General features: G+C 34.7%; 1 protein-coding gene across 1 annotated transcript in view; it reads right to left on the reverse strand.

The window, feature by feature from the left end:
• PCDH11X (protocadherin 11 X-linked) overlaps positions 1-16832 on the reverse strand; it is a 305273-nt gene that overhangs the window by 272648 nt on the left and 15793 nt on the right. The window contains exon 2 of the mRNA XM_062006639.1: positions 8033-10519. Coding sequence (XP_061862623.1) covers positions 8033-10519 — 2487 coding nt within the window. The remainder of the gene's footprint in view (positions 1-8032; positions 10520-16832) is intronic.

Here is a 16832-nt window from a genome sequence, read left to right on the forward strand (position 1 = left end):
TTAAGTACAAGCCTATAAATACCTTTACATCAAACATACAGTAATGTGTAAGAATTCCATGTTGTAGTCTAATTCATGAATCATTAATAACTTTTTCTTGAAAACAAAGTTATATATACTGTATACATCCCGGCTAAAAGCAGTGTCTGTATTTCATTATATTCTAGCAAACTATTATTACATGTCTTCATATAAGTGCAGAAAAGAGGGTTCTTTATACTCCTTTGCTTAATAAGAGATTTTGCATTGCACATGAAATTCTAATATTATGGATGATACATATTAAGCATTACTATCTAAAATGTGAGGTAATATACAAGAGATTGCAACTGACCTGTAAATGAAGTGTGATATTCAAATTTGATTTTTTAAATGAGCTGTGCTAAATAAATTTTAATGTAAAAAATTTACTAATTTTAGAAAGTGAAGTATATAGGGAAATAATCTGGGACAAAAAACAAATATGAGGCCATTTTTTTTCCATGTGCTGGCCAATAATGAAAAAAAATGTATGCTATTCTCTGTTTTATCACACTGAAAACTGAGCCACTGTATTTATGACTTCTTTTTTCTAAATAAAAGTACTTCAGAAGGTTAAATGCATGGCACCTGTTACACAGATATTATATCTAGACTTCAGCAAGCAAAACATAAATTAAATTTTATTTTCAAAAATGATTACTTTACAGTTATTTCAAAGGTGATAATTTATTACACAATGTTGTGAATAAGAAAGCAGGAAGTACTCATTTTTCACTACTACTACTGTGCCTATAAAATGAGAAAGCATTGATTTGATCAATTCTATTTATGATCCATAGCAGCAATATCGTAATTAAAAAGATTATGGAATAGATATAAATAACACTTAGTTCTAATGGTGCTATATATGACAACAATTAATTTGTTTTTTCTTTTAAATGCAGGGAGTATAAAGAACTTTACATTCTCTTTTTAATGGATGAATAAAATTTATTGCTCCCTTTTAATATATTTATAGAAACAAAATTCCTAATTTTTTCAACTAAAATAAATAATGAAGAAAATCTGGGACAAGATGATGATTACAAGCAAAATAGATTTACCATAATCACCAACTGTGAAGAAGGATGGGTCACATTACCTTTTTCTTAGCAAAACTACATTATAGAACACTATAGCACAAGGTACTAAAATTTCTTTGTCTTTTCTTTTTAAAAAATTTTTGCCCTTGATACCTTTCAGTAGGGCAGCTTGAACAGTTCATCGTCACATCCAAACCCCTCTGGAGATCAGACGATAAATTTCTTCGGCAATCAGAGACAGGACAAAGGGCTTTCTCGTGCTATTTCCTTGTTTTCATGTTTGCTGGCTTAACATCATTGTGTACACGTACGACTTCAGTATATAACATCAGATGCGATGACGTTCAGAGCTGGCAAACAGAGAAACAGCATGAGAAAAGCCCTTTCCTGCATAATTTTCCCCATTTATTGTAAAGTTTGTTTCCAAATTTCTACCATGTCAATCAGTGTATGGCTAGAAAGAAGTAGTGAACTACTGCGGCTCTAAGTAATCAACCATTTCTTATGTGCATGTGCTTTTAGGTTTCTATACACAAGCAAAGATTTTCACACGTTTGTATACACATAACAAAAATGCCAAAACAGAGCCACAGAAATGGCTTCTATGTATGTTACCCTAGACTCCATTTTCTTTTTTGCTTTTTGCCTTGTCAGCTCAAAACCCCAAGTACTGTTGCAAGATTATAGCTGTAAGAAGACTACCATATTATCTAGAACATGTTCTACAGGGTTTAGTAGACTTCGTTCAATAACATCTTTCCTAAAAGCATAAAACATTTTAATTTGAAGAGTTATTTTGCATCTTTATTGTATATTTATCATCAACAGAGTAAAGAGTCCTAAAAAAATCACAGAAATTAAGCCACTTCAGTCAATTATTTCACAGAAAAGAAAGTAGTCAGTACCACAGTCACCAAGACACAAGCCACTCACTGGTCAGGAAATTGCTATCAACTGCAGATTATTGAGTGCAATACCTTCTGGGAGAAAACAGGAAAAGAAAAAGTGTGAAAATTAAACTGCTGTTAAATCGAACTTCATAATTGGCAGGTGTTTATATCTATAGGTCATTTAAAAAAACAAAGTTGGGTTACAAAGAGAAAAGAATAAACCTTTCAGGTAATCCACTGAAAAATGAAGGTGAAATGCATGTAATATGTGGGAAATTTAAGCTGCTACTATCTCAAAGCAAGCTGTTACTGGAGAGAGCGTTGAATATCATTCCAGCTTGCATAAAAATCACCCAGTTATTACTGCTTGACGTTTATCTACCAACTTCTGAATCAACTCAGTCAACAAGTTCTTACTTGGAGGGGGAAAAAAAACCACAACACCTTTGTTTTCTTCAAATTAGTTTTTAATTGTGGTATTCAAAATCTTCCTTTTTTTCCCCTCACAGAAAGAACATTAATTCCTTTCTTCTTTTCTTACCATTCATGCTTTGTTTGGTCTTCAATTACAAGGCAAGGGGGACACTTTCCAGATATCTCACCTCATGCTTTTCCAGTGAAAGACTCATATTAAAAGAACAATTGTGAAGAAGTTTCTCTTCAAAGTGTTCCACAGAAGAAAAGCATTTTCTTGACCAGTTTTATTTCAGTAGTACTGAACATTGAAGTAACTGCTCACAAACTTCTGAGTCTCAGCCTTTTGTTTATCCTTCAGTTAGAAATCTTTTCTCCAGATGCAGATTTCATTTTTTTTTCTGTGTATACATTGCAGCATATCAGAACTACAGCCAAAACTACCCACCAGAAAATTAAGGGAAAATAGCAAGTATATTTAGAATCATAGTATTTCATTTCTAAATGACTTCTAGGAAGTGCTTATACCAACAGCTATTTAGCTGATATTTGGAAGAAAATCTTTGAATGCAATTTACTCTTTATCTGTCAATGCAACATAACAGTTATTTCTATGCCCTTTTACATACTAAAAGTATCAGCACTGTCGATTGATATTTACAGTATGGTAGATTAACCTCACTAGTCTCACTGTTATGAAACAAAACAATAAATCCTGCAGCTAAAATTTTACATAACTGGTGAATTTTTCAGAGCTATAACTTCCCAGAACAGTGCAATATGATTTCAGTTCACATCCTAAGCACACTGCTCTCATAACGAATGGGAAGCTCCAGCAACATTTCACCACATTCCAAACCAGAATCAGAAAAGCAAACACACCATAACTGTAAACAATCATAGAATAGAGACAGTAGGGCCCCAAAATGCAATGTATTTTAAATGTAGTCTACTTCCTATTTGGATTTCTATAGAATTAAAATGCCTATCTCCCACCAGTTTGTAACAAACAAGTTCATCAGCAATCATTGTGTAATCTGAAATTTCTATTCTTAAGTATGGATATGTTCACAGATGATAGAATCCTGGCAACTAAAACCAACTAACAAAGATTTGCACCAGTAAATCTGAGAGGGAAAAAATAAATTAAAAAAAATATTATTTAAAAAAAAAAAAAAATCAATCTGCATGTCTGTTCACTCCCTGAACTATTTCCTGAAGATAGCACAGTGCACTAGCAGTGCAGCTAGAGTAACATAACATAGCAGGGAGAAGCACCAAAAAGCACATAATCATAGATTCAGAGTAAGGTTGCACCCTGCAGCTCTGTCAGTGGAAGAGGTGCCACTTCCATGAATGCTTACACTTCTTCAGTTGCAAACTCTGAGAAAAATGTTCTTAAATTGAAGTTCAAAATGACAATACAAATTGTCACAGGACCCTTCCTGAGATAAGGTATTTATTATTGAAGATTTCTACTCTTCCTATAGTATGCATTATACTACTTTCAAATGAAAATAATGTCTGAAATAGCATTAATTAAAGGGATAAGAAGAAGGAGGATGCATGGGAAGTTCAAATGAACCTTTATGGCACTAGCTTCTTTGAACCAAGCTGCCACAGATAACATTGTGCTCTATAATCATTCATGTTTCAAACAGCCAGGTTGACAGGCATTTGAATTGTTTGAATATTGTTTAAGGTATTTGAGCAAATATTTCAGATTTTAAAACTTTGTTACATACTATATGAAAATAAGGCTGAAAAAACCCTCTACTTCCTTTTCATCATTCCAATGCAAACATAAAATAATTAGATTTGCATCATTATGGAACACTTTACAAAATTTGCTCTCACAAAGGTGAATACCAAAAGCAATTGACCTTTTCTTGCAGATAGATAAACTCTAAAGGTGCTGTATGTTCTTCTACCAAAATAAAAGCTTCTTTATATGAGGCTCACAACTATCAAGAAAAAAAAAAAAAAAGAAAATCTGATGACACTGAAAGTCAGTTTGATTTTATGAGCATCCAAATATCTGAGTTTGAAAAATCTTATTGTGAAAAAGAATTCTCTTGACAATTTATCACAGTTAAAACTCTTTAAAACTTATTATAACTACCACCTCCCAAAAGAAAGTATGCAATTTTTAATTTCTTCATTAATTCCTACTGTTTAACTTCAAAATAATAATAATATTAGCCCTCTCCCTTGTCCTTTCTCACATACAAACACAAGTTCAATTTCTCTCTCTCTCTTTGTGGACATTACATTAGGACCATATTTTTTTCTTTTCAACTTCCTGTAGTTCGTGATTCACTGTCCTCAGCTGCTTCAGGAATTCTTCTCCAACAAAATCTCAGCTGTTGTAATGTTATATTTATTTGCCCACTTGAGCACTAAAGAGACATTTTGGCATTTATTAGAAAAACTTTTCCATCTTCTCTTTCTTTTTGAGTACAATTGTTAAAATTATTTTCTAACATTTTATAGATCACTTAGATAAATTTAACAGCAAAGCAAAGACATAATTTCCTTCCTTTAAAGACCTGAATCAATACCATTCAGACATACACAAAATTTTTAGCTTTAACTCAATATTAATTGAAACACTTGGGCATAAAGTCTTGCATGGACAAAACAAAGAACAGTTGAGATGCATCATTTATTAATATCAACACCTGATAGAAAATGAAGAGATATCTTCACAGTGGATGTAATCTTCTTTAGTCTCCTTCAGAGAGCTCGTCTTATAAAAGCGATGCATTACAGTAATTATTAGTGATAAAGTAAAATATTTCTTCTCATATTAGACATCTTATTTTAATATATGAAACTAGAACGTCTCCCTTTTTAACTGAACTTACTACCCTTCAATTCTCCAGGCTCTCCTACAGCTCTCAGAAAATTCAGAGACCACACAGCAAATGCATCATTAACCACAAATGTCCTGTTAGTCTCCCAGGCTGGAGGATGGCAGGACAGCATGACATCTGAAGCACTGTGGAAGAAGTTTCTTTTTGTTTGTTTTATTTCTTTATTGGCTAACAGTGACAACTCTAAGTTTGTCTGTCCTGAGTCTACTTCTACAGTCACATAACTAATACCTTACAGACTAAAATATATAAAACCAGGTTAGGAGTACTACTGACTTTTAATTATCATTGAGGTTTAAGAGATACTTTGTTTAGTTTTACTTATGAAACATAATTCTGCCTTTGTGATCATAGTCCAACACAAAAGATTTAACTCTTAATGTTCTTTCTTGATAAAATCATGTAAAAAAATGCATTCATGAAATGACTTACATTTAAATAAGTAATAAAAATGTGAATTCATGTATTATTATCTTATTAATATTTACAAATATCTAAACGGTGGGTGTCAGGAGGTTGGGGCAGTCCTTTTTTCTATGATATCTAGCAACAGGACGATGGGAAATGAGATGCAGTAGGAATACAAAAATTTCCATTTAAATATAATTAAAAACTATTTCACTGTGAGGGTGACGGTGCAGTGGAGCAGGCTGCCCGGTGAGGGTGTGGAGTCTCCTTCCCTGGAGCTCTTCAAGACCTGTCTGGACATGTTCCTATATGACTTGATCTAGGTTGACCTGCTTCTGCAGAGGGGTTGGACTAGATGATCTCTAAAAGTCCCTACCATTTTATGATTCTATGATTTCAAATTAGTGTAAAGTGCCATTGGTAGTGAATAGTTCTACTTTTTCAAACAATGTGGTCGCTTTCATAGAGAAAAATATATCTAAAAGGACAGCTGTAGATTTAAGAAATTCAATACAAACAGAAACAATATTTTTTTAATATATTCAGCACATCAAACTGATAGAATTTCAGGTACAGCTATATGATAAAAAGCTAATATCAGGTAATGACTATTAAAAAAAAAACCAAAACAAAACAAAAACACAGTTCTACTCTGCTCTTCCAGATAGGAAAAGCCTGTCACTGACCTTTTTTCCCAAACCAGCTTCTGCAGAAGAGAACTGCTTTCCATTCTACCTTAAAAAACCCCTTCTGATGGAAGAACTACGTTAGTAAAAACCTAGAGTCAAGAGCTTGCTTTCTTTGTTAGCAGCATTACTGCATGAAAAGTGTATTTGAGCAGATAATGGAAGAAGCTTTTTGGTTGAGAGGAACTATACCAGAACTCAATTGAAAAATCACTTAGATCAGGCCCAGAGCAATGCAGAAAACAGCATCACCTTTCTCAAGAGTTACGAGAGTTCAAATAGAGGAATAAATTAGTGAGAAGCTTTTCTAAGGTGTCGTTTAAATTAACACATTCAAATACCTTTCACAGAAAACACATCTCAAAAAGCTACACATTTTTCAGTGCTGTTATGTCTTAGAAATAAGAAGAGATTTTTTTCCACTTCAAATTTTTCTGTTATTGCACCTCAGAAAAAACCAAAAATTTTGTGAAGTGTAGTGATACAGATTCCCACACAGGTATGTGTTGGTAAGGGGAATAAACAAAGAATAAAATAAACAATCCATCCTGTAAATTTCAAAACCATGATGATTACTTTGATTGAGCAGCTTTTTTAAGGCAGATTTTCTTATTATTATAGTGATAATGAAGCCTATAGGAAAAAAACTCAAAACCTTAGCAGGAGCAGAAACTCTGACAGATTTCATCATGCTGAGATTTGTTCCCAAGAAACAGCGTTAAAATATATTATCAATTATGTAATAAACTCTCCTGAAATTATTGCTTCTTTAATGGTCAATTCCTTGATCAACTAAAGTTTAAATAAAAAACTGTTTTTACTGACAACTTTGTGATATTCGTGAAGCAGACAAACAGCAAAGCATTACTATTAATGAAATTGTCCAGAATATAAATAGACATTAAACTCAATTTCCAGTGACTTAAAGTCTTTCTATGGTGTCTTGAGGAATAAAAGGTACCTTGGTTCTCCATTTATTTTTAATTTTAAGCTGAACATTCATAAGACATTTCCTTTGCTCTACTGAATTTCTGAGAAGCTAATATCTGATTTATCAGGCAGAGGAGCAAATAAGTGACAGTAATTATACTGATGCCTCTAAATTTTCACCCGGTTTTGCCTGTCTGGTGTGCCATTCCACCAGATTTAAGTAGACCAGTACACTTCTAGTCTGAAAATGGCACTGAAATTCTCAGAGGAACATCCTTGCCTGCTTTTGAGAGACCTCAAAGTAAAGCTATGCCCAAATGAAGGTTGCTATTCCAGACTCCATTAATATTAAGAACAACTTATTAGGTCCTGTAAAGCTTTATTGCTTTCCACTTGGTCTAGATTACTTCACTTCTTCAGCATACAATACTACAGAGGACAGTACCACAACCCTTCGCTGCTGTACAGAGCTGCACTAGGTACTACAGCAGTGCAGGCAGGACCATGCTGCCATCTGCAGTCAGGAATATCCACCAATCCAGCAATTCATCCTACCATTTCCTTATAGGCCAGTCATTTTCTTTTCATTTTCTCCCTTAATAGTGATGAATCTCAAATTGTTTGGTTTTCAATGCCTCAGACAAACACGATCTTTCAAACTTTTAATCCTCATAGTGAAATTTTTTTGCAGTGCTTAAAGCTAGTTAAAGGAATGGCAAAGTAAGAAGGGAAGGAGAAAGAGAGCACCTTAAAACTTTCATTACCTGTCTAGTGTGTATGGGGCCTGGGGTCTTGAAGCCTCCTTGACAGCTGCATTCAGAAACACTGTATGGGTCTGAGCTGCTTGATGAGCACTTGGAAAGCGAGTCACAGCCCACCACAAAGGTGTTATCCAGAGGCAGTTCCTGAATCACATGGTGCTTCTTGGGGGGTACGGGGGTCTCAGGTTTAATTTGAAAGGTAGGCTGTGGAGAAGCAGACTTGTAGTGCTTTGCTAAATCTGGGCTATCAGGCTTAAATGTCGTTGGTGTGGTGGCCCAGTTATATTTTCCCATAGTCTGTTCTTCTAGCTCTACAGGAATGTCTAAAGTGCCATTTATGTGCTCATGGCCGGGATCATCAGGCTTAGATTCTTCAATAGTCACAAAGTTGAGGAGGAGACTTTTTGGGGACCGCTTCTTCTTCTTCTTCTTTTTCTTGATCTGCCTGTTCTCTTGGTTTGGGGAAACCCATTCACCACTCTGTTTGTTTTTTTGGACAACCTTGTGCCTAGGTGTCTGGCGACACCGTACCAAAGCAGTAACAAAAATCACCAGAATAACCGTCATAGTGCCTGCAATAATGGCAATGATGATCTTGACATAATCATTGGTTTGTGGGGTTATCTCACCATCCCCAATATTCTGGCCAACCGGCGTTTCCATATTCCTGCGCACCAGCTCCTGTACGTAGGAACTGTTGGTGACTGTCTCGTTCACAAACAAATGCACAAGAGCTATGGTATAAAGAGACTCTGGCTGTCCTAAGTCATTGACTTTTATCACCAGTCTGTGCAAGCCATGATCTGATGTAATTACCTTCTCTTTCAAAGTAATATTGCCTGTTAATTGGTCAATTGTAAACAAGCCCCTTGAATTCCCACCTATGATGCTATAGCGGAGCTCTGCATTCATTCCTGTGTCATTATCAACTGCAAAGACTTTAGTAACTACAGATCCTGGACTGGCTGATGTTGGAACCAACTCATATGAATAATTAGATGACGGAATAACAAAAACAGGCCTGTTGTCATTTACATCAACAACATTGATGGTCACTTTGGCAGTTGAGGAACGCTGCAGTCTTCCTCCATCCACAGCTTTTACCTGGAAAGTATATGACCCCTGCTGTTCCCTATCAAAGGTAATATTAGGTCGTATTACACCAGTAAGTGGATCTATAATGAAATTATCTCTACCATTTAATATAGAGAGAGTGACTGCAGCATTCTCTCCTGAGTCAGCATCTGTAACTGTGATAAGCCCCACTGTGCCATACATGGGTAAGTTTTCTGGCACATAGAAATTGTATTCATTATGTGTGAAAGCCGGGCTATTATCATTCTGGTCCAGGACTGACACTGTCACAGTAGCATTGGTCTGCAAGGGTGGCATCCCATTATCCTTAGCCAGCACAGTGAAGGAGTACCTGTCCTGCTTTTCTCTGTCCAGCTTTCTCACTGCTGTCAGAATGCCTGTACGGCGGTCAAGGTTGAAAATAGGGGGTGCATCAGAACCCAGTATATAGCTGATCTCAGCATTGCGCCCACTGTCAGCATCTGTAGCACTTATCTTGGTTAGCTGAGTACCAGGAGCATTGTTTTCAGGGATTGAGAGACCTATGACAGACTGTGTAAAAACTGGGGCATTGTCATTTTCATCTTTGATTTTGATCAAGAGCATTGCAGATTGGTTTAAGGGAGGCTTCCCTGAATCTGAAGCCACTATTTTAATGGCATATTCCCGTGTAGCTTCATAATCTAGAAACATGGCTGTCTCGAGAAGAAATTGATTATCAAACACGGGCTTTAGCCTAAAAGGGACATCATGATCTGTAAAACAAGTAACTTTTCCATTCAAATCAGCATCCTTGTCCATTACTGTTATCAATGCAATTTTTGTATTAAGAGGAGCCTTCTCAGACAAAAGCACTGTCCCATTCACTGGATTGATGATGTATCTCGTGTCTATTGATGGGACATTGTCATTAATATCTGTGACATTAACAGTCACTGTTGCTCTTGATGGAGTTGAACTGCCATCACTTGCCAAAACAGTTAATTTGTGTACAGGAGACTCCTCCCTGTCTAGTGGCTCTCTTATAGTGATGAGGCCAGTGGTGTTATCAATGGCAAACAGCCTCTTGGCCAAACTGGAGATCTGATTGCTGAAATAGAAGTGTATTTGTGCATTCGAGCCCAGATCTGCATCAGTGGCATGGAGCTGAGAAACAGAGGTGCCCACTGGAGCGTTTTCTGGAACACTAACTTCAATGTCATTGTCTTTGAAGACAGGGCGATTATCATTCACATCAGTCACTGTGACTTGCAGAATGGCAGTGCTAGATCTTGGAGGGCTTCCACCATCTTCAACTTTAATTTTCATCACATAGGTATCCTTCTGCTCCCTATCCAGGGTCTGTTGGACAATCAGTTGAGGCCACTTATCTCCCTCAGGTGTCTCAATTATATCAAGACCAAATACATTTTGACCCTGCAAGACACAGAAAGAACATACTTTAGCACGACAGTATATTTAAATAGAAAAACATCTAATTAATCTTCTGAAATTGCCATGGAATATATATTTTTATATATACACCACATTAAGAAATATACATCTAAATCTTTACCTTTATTTTGCAGCATCTGATTTGGCTTTAAGCTCTGGGGCCTTAAGAAAACTTCACATCAAATATGAGAAGAAATGGATATTTTAGAAAAAAAATGGGGGAAGGGAGGTGTTTTGGTTTTTTAACCAATTTCTCTATTTCTACAGAAAAAATAATAAATTCCTGGACAGATGTAATTTGGTTTCCCTGTTGTATAAGTGACTGTGGTAGAGAGGAAGGAAGCCAAAGTTCAGCTACATCCAAAGACAAAGTAGCATGCACATACTGAAGGACTTAAACCAATATTCCATTTTAAGTAAAACAACCATGACAAAAGGGGTTGTTTCTCTCTTCATGGAGCAACTCTGGCCATGATCTGAAACCATTACCATTAAAAAAACCCCTCATTGTTGTAAAGAGGCTTACTACATAATTCAGGCATTAGATGGTACAGACAAAACCAGGTAATAACAGTTCATTAGAAATATTTAAAAACCCATTAAAACTACTCTTTTCTTCATTAATATATATTTTATCATTTTAGTGAAAATTACAATCCCAGTGAGGAAAGAATTACAAGATCAATTTGGAAATACTCATGGGGTTTGTTGAACACTTAACACCCTTGGAATTGTAAAGAAATGCCACATATATTGCACAAACATAGCTTCTTTTAAAACACTAGTGTGGACAGTCTGCTAAAATGAAGATTGGAATCTAGAAATACATTCCCTCTTTTGCTGTCTCTTCAGACAAGCAGTGATTAAGAATATAATAATCATCCTTTTTTCTCACATATTACATGCTTCAGAGGAAAAAAGGATAGAGATGCAGTTTTCCAGCCATATCTTCCATAAGGGAAGAGTTAGAATGCAGACCACTAAATCTGAACGTATAGAATGACCAGAAAAACATGACATCGTTAAAGTGATGACTAATTAGAATTGTGGTTATATATGTTGTAACTGTAAGAATGAATAACTGTGTCTAGACTGGTTGTTCCTCTGTTGATTATGCTTGTCTTCTGCCCTCAGCCATGTAATTGTATGCATGGTCTAAACTGGTATAAGAAACTTCAGACCCAAAAGGAAAGAAAATATTTTCAATGTGTAAAATTCCTTATTTGTCATTACTTATAAAAGATTGGTATTCACAATATCTTACTACACCATTGTTAAGTGAATGCATTTATAGGTCTACTTCTGGAAAAGACTATACTATTTCATTGATTTATTTTCTCAAAGCAAGAATTTGACACTACAGAAGTAATAATTTATTTCATGGAAAAGAACTATTAATCCCCACTTCAAAAATTACTGTTCCACTTGCACAGTGTTTGTGACAACATTAAGCTGCAACTAGGACAGTCTAAAGTGAACTGGAACATACACAAAGCAAATATAGTTTTGGCTTCTTTAGCAGAAAGCATGTGAAAATATAAGGCTTACAAATTGTTTCTAAATCAAGACATAAATTTTGAACCAATTAGGTTAAATTTTAGAATGGTAATTCTATGCTGATCTCTTCATGAAGGCGGAGTGTGAGTTTCCTCTTCATCTTCAATCTGGCTAGCAGCTCTTGGCAATAAATTTCATAATTACTGAGAAGTGATGGATTACATATTCTATGCTTTAACATAGATTAAAAAAAAAAAAAAGTAACAGAAACTAGAGAAAAAAAACCTGTCAGCTATCTTTTACTTCTTTATTTGTACACAAGTTGACAGATGGGCACTGATTATTCTGTCATTAGATCCTTCATCTACAACAAACACTTCATATAGACTTTGAATACATGCAGCTATACATATGCATAACCATTTCTGCTTTTTAGCTATGAGGTATGAGAAAGATATTTTTCATTATAGCATACAAGTTTGATGCAAAATACAGAGCTTGAGTTCCCCATCAGTAGCAGTAAACTACTATAGAAACATAAAAGAATGAAAAGATGTCTTCCAAAGTAATTATTAACACTTATGTAATTTCATATGGGAAAATATTCACCGAGAATATTTCTTACTATTCAATACAGATTTATACATCTTTTAAAACCACTAAAAAAAGAATTAAAGAAAACTATAGTTTCTCCAAACTAGCCTTTTCCATGTTGTTCATAGGATAAGATTAGTTGTAACAATTGCATTTTGTAAGGATAGTTCTTCTATTCTGAGCACTCAAAAAAAAGATTAAAAAATCCAGAAACATTTTTTAGGGTTATAAATATCTAATTCTCTTCCTTATGAGCAAATAAATTGAGAGCTAAAAATCCTGAGAGAAATATGAAGGAAAACCTTCAGGATTAAATTCTTGATATTGAAGTAAATGGCTCTATCATCATTAAAACCTCAGTGAAGTGAAAATTTTCATTAAGGTTAGACTGCTATTTGGACTGAACTGTACCTCAGTCACCACATTATCACAATGATCTGAAGGTTTCATTCACACTAGGAAGGTTATGAATCCATAGGAGAAGCATAATAGATAATTAACACTTATACAGTACCTTTCACCATTAAAATGACTGACTGGTAAAAATAATCAGCAACATTATTATCTCCACCACTACAGAAGGATGGGAGGGAGAAATAAAAAACACTGACTTTTAATTTAAAAAGACAGTTTAAGCAATATAACCTAACTACTTGATGCAAAGCAAGGTTATGCCCATCTCAGTGCCAGGATGAGCCTTAAGAGGCTCTGGCCCTGATCACAGGATTCTTTATAAGGGCAATAAGAAACTCCATTACCATATTCAATTTTCATAACATCCTTTTCATGCACACAGTAATCTCTGAAATAATAAAACGGGGATGATGAACACTCCCAACTGAATATTTACCTGATCATTTGTAATGGATCCAAATGTCCTTTTCGGAGCAGTCTTGGGCTGTCATGTAAATAAAATATTAGAGAGTTTTTAAAAAATGGCAACATTTAGATAGATCAATAAATACATCATCAGTGACATATGGACACAATGTGATAAGCTAGACAAGTTTCTAGTATTATGGACAGGACTGTATATTACAAAGTGCATCTTAAAGCCTACACTTAACTTGCTTCTAGACATGCATAATGCAGTATCAGGCACATCATTCAATCCATGAGGTACTGACTACTTGGACACTGAGAGGAATGGGTAAAAAGTCCAGCTTCCTGTTATGCCCTTAACAGTGGCGTGGTCTGTTGTCTTCAAAACATCTTATGAACTAACACTTGCAAAACAATGAATTGACAGATATAGTAATTTCTGAAAGAAATAGGGAAGGCAAAGAATATTGTGCTGAATAACTCTATAAAAGTAACTGCTTGTGATACGAACTACTCTGAAATTAAGGCAGTTTATTAGTGATTATTTCTTAAAACACTACAAATTACATCACTATATATAACCACTGCACATTGTTAAATGACAAAGTAGATCAACACTGTCCTCCATCTTCATTCAAGAGTAGTTGCTTTGAACCTTTAGAGAAAAGTATAGTAGCAAGCACAGCTCATTGTTTTGTGTCTACAACTTCACCCTACTCTTATTATCAACACTTGTCTTCATGCACTGTAAATGATAAACATTATAGGACACACACCTTTAGTTAACTGAATCTTAAACAAAAGTCAAGGGCTAGACAACGGGCATAAAATAAACTTACTAATATTCTACAGTAACTCATTTCAATGAATATTGCAAAAAGCAAGAAGGGTACATTTAGTGCATATCAACAATCCTCTTAAAATCAGATATCTTTATTATTTCTTAAAAATCTGACTGAAATCTAAAATAAGCAGATTTAGAGTGACTCCATTCTAGCAGGCCAAATACAGCAATATAGAGAAATAATATGAATAAAATGTTTAGAAGAGAAAAAAAAAAAAAGGAAGACTAAAATGTCAGTTTCTCATTAGAAAGTAATTCACTAATTCATTACAGTAATTACTTAATAATAAAACCTTTGGCTGAAATGCAATTGTATGTGCAAGGAATCTTAAAATCTTTTTTGAATGCCTAGAAAATAATGTATGTTTGCTAACTGCTAGTTATTTCAGGTGTAGCACACAGAAACCCTTTGCAGGTCTCCTGAAAAATTACAAAATTGGTCCCAGACACTGTTTCCTTCTCTGGTTTTGTCAAGACATATGGAACCGCTCTATAAATGTAGCATTACATTAGCAAAGAAAACAGTATAGTAGCATAATAACTACTAACACAGAAAATCAGACAACACTTACACAGGGGACAATATTTTTAGTAAAACCTGATAATTAAACTTGCATTTTTCTTTCAGACGTGATACTTCAGATGTGAAAATGTGAGTTCCCAAAGCCAAGCTATAGCCTTAAACACAAAATATTCCACACAATAGGCAAGTTCCTCTAATAGGTGCATATTAGTACACTCAGATCTATAATATTTTCATTGTTGTAGCTCTAATAAAGGCTCCTTGTCTGCTCTTACACAGTGTGCAATTCATGTGTTCACTCATTCTAGAAGATTAAAATTTGTTGGGCAATTGTCCTATTTAAAGACTGCCCAGTCACCACCCTCATCACATTGAACATCTGACAATCTAAAGTTACTTGTGTTATTAATACAGATGGTTACATTTTGAACTGACAGTACCTCAAAGAAGAAATTAAGATTGCACAGGTAAGAATTTTTTTTATGCAAAACTCAGTAGATGCAAAGTTGCCTACAGATTTGAAACAATAGTTTTGTCAAAACAACTACAGCCTTTTAATTTGCAGGTCACAACTCATTCCTATAAGTTCTGTTCATTTTAAGATTTTCCATTGGTATCAGATTTTCACAAGGTTTCCTTTGAAGAAAGCCAAAGCTTAGCTCTGAAAAAAGTGAACTTACATATTCAAATCCACGGTATAAGCAGGATGTCGAGTCCAAAACGTGGATGAATCTGAAGTGAATTTTGTGCATTCAGAATCCTAACTAGCTCCACACCAATGTAAAAGTTAAGGACATAATTTCTGCAATGTCTGTGTCATAATTTGCTATTCTTTTCACCTTCAATTATGAAAGGTCTTCTATAAATGTACTGCCAAAGATTTCCACTCCAGCTATAGAAAAACATACAAAACCATACTCATACTATAAAGCAGACAGAAAGCAAAATGCTGTAGATGGGATCAATACAATATAAGGATAATAACAAACTATTTAATGCTGGAAAGGAACAGTAAAAAGCATGATATGGAATGAAGAAGCAGACAGTCAATGCATTTAATACTGATTTTCTGAAGAAGTAGTAAAAAAGACTAGGAGGTATACCTAAACACAAAATTACTTTCTTAGAAATCTGAATTTAATGTTGCTACAAAAAGACTGAAACAGTTCTAACAATTACATTGCTTCAGTTACCTTAATCCTTCCAGATAATTTGTTCCTTTCTGTAAAGAGTTCATTTCAATCTTGGTGCATTCAGAACATTGTCAACTTTATCTTCTTAGACAGATAAAGATAGATAGATCCATAGATATTTTTTCTAAGATGGAGTAGTTTTGCATCCTCCTCAATTCTTGACATTCAGTTCTCAGAACTCCATTTAGACACAACAAATGTTACATTTTTAATATATTTCCTCATTTGCTGCCCTAATTTCTCCAGTCTACACTTAAAGCAAGCCTTTAAAAACTTCAAGGGATTTATCATCACAATACTCTTGCTCTATAAATAGTTGTAGCTCTACCTCAAGGTGTAAGTACAGAGTCAAAATCTACTCAAATTGAAGTACAGAGACATTTTAAGAGTTGTCCAAAGCTTGTAACTTCTCTGAAGCTAGACATTTCTGAATTACCAATCATGTCTTAAACTAAACTTTAGAAACCAAACTTTAGAATCTAACTTTATAAACTACATTTTAGAATTTTAAACTTTAATCGGAAATTCTTTCATTTACAGATCCTCTTCCCAAAACAAGAAAGGTGAACAGCTGCCAGCACGGCAACTGGAGAATTAACCTCCCCTCTTAATCTTGACCATTATAGTTGTTCAGAAATATCCACAGGCATCCCACTGAACAAGAAACTGCATTTTCAACACACCTGAAGGTGTTCAGATTAAGGTATAAAAATGTTTGAGCTTTACTCTGAATTCCCGTGTTTCCAAAGCTAGATAAAGTGTCAGATACCTGATCCCTCCTTCAGTATGTTCTCTGTCTTTGGAATCTCACTATAGATATAT

The sequence above is a fragment of the Colius striatus genome, chromosome 13, assembly GCF_028858725.1.
Source record: "Colius striatus isolate bColStr4 chromosome 13, bColStr4.1.hap1, whole genome shotgun sequence".
NCBI classification, from domain to species: domain Eukaryota; kingdom Metazoa; phylum Chordata; class Aves; order Coliiformes; family Coliidae; genus Colius; species Colius striatus.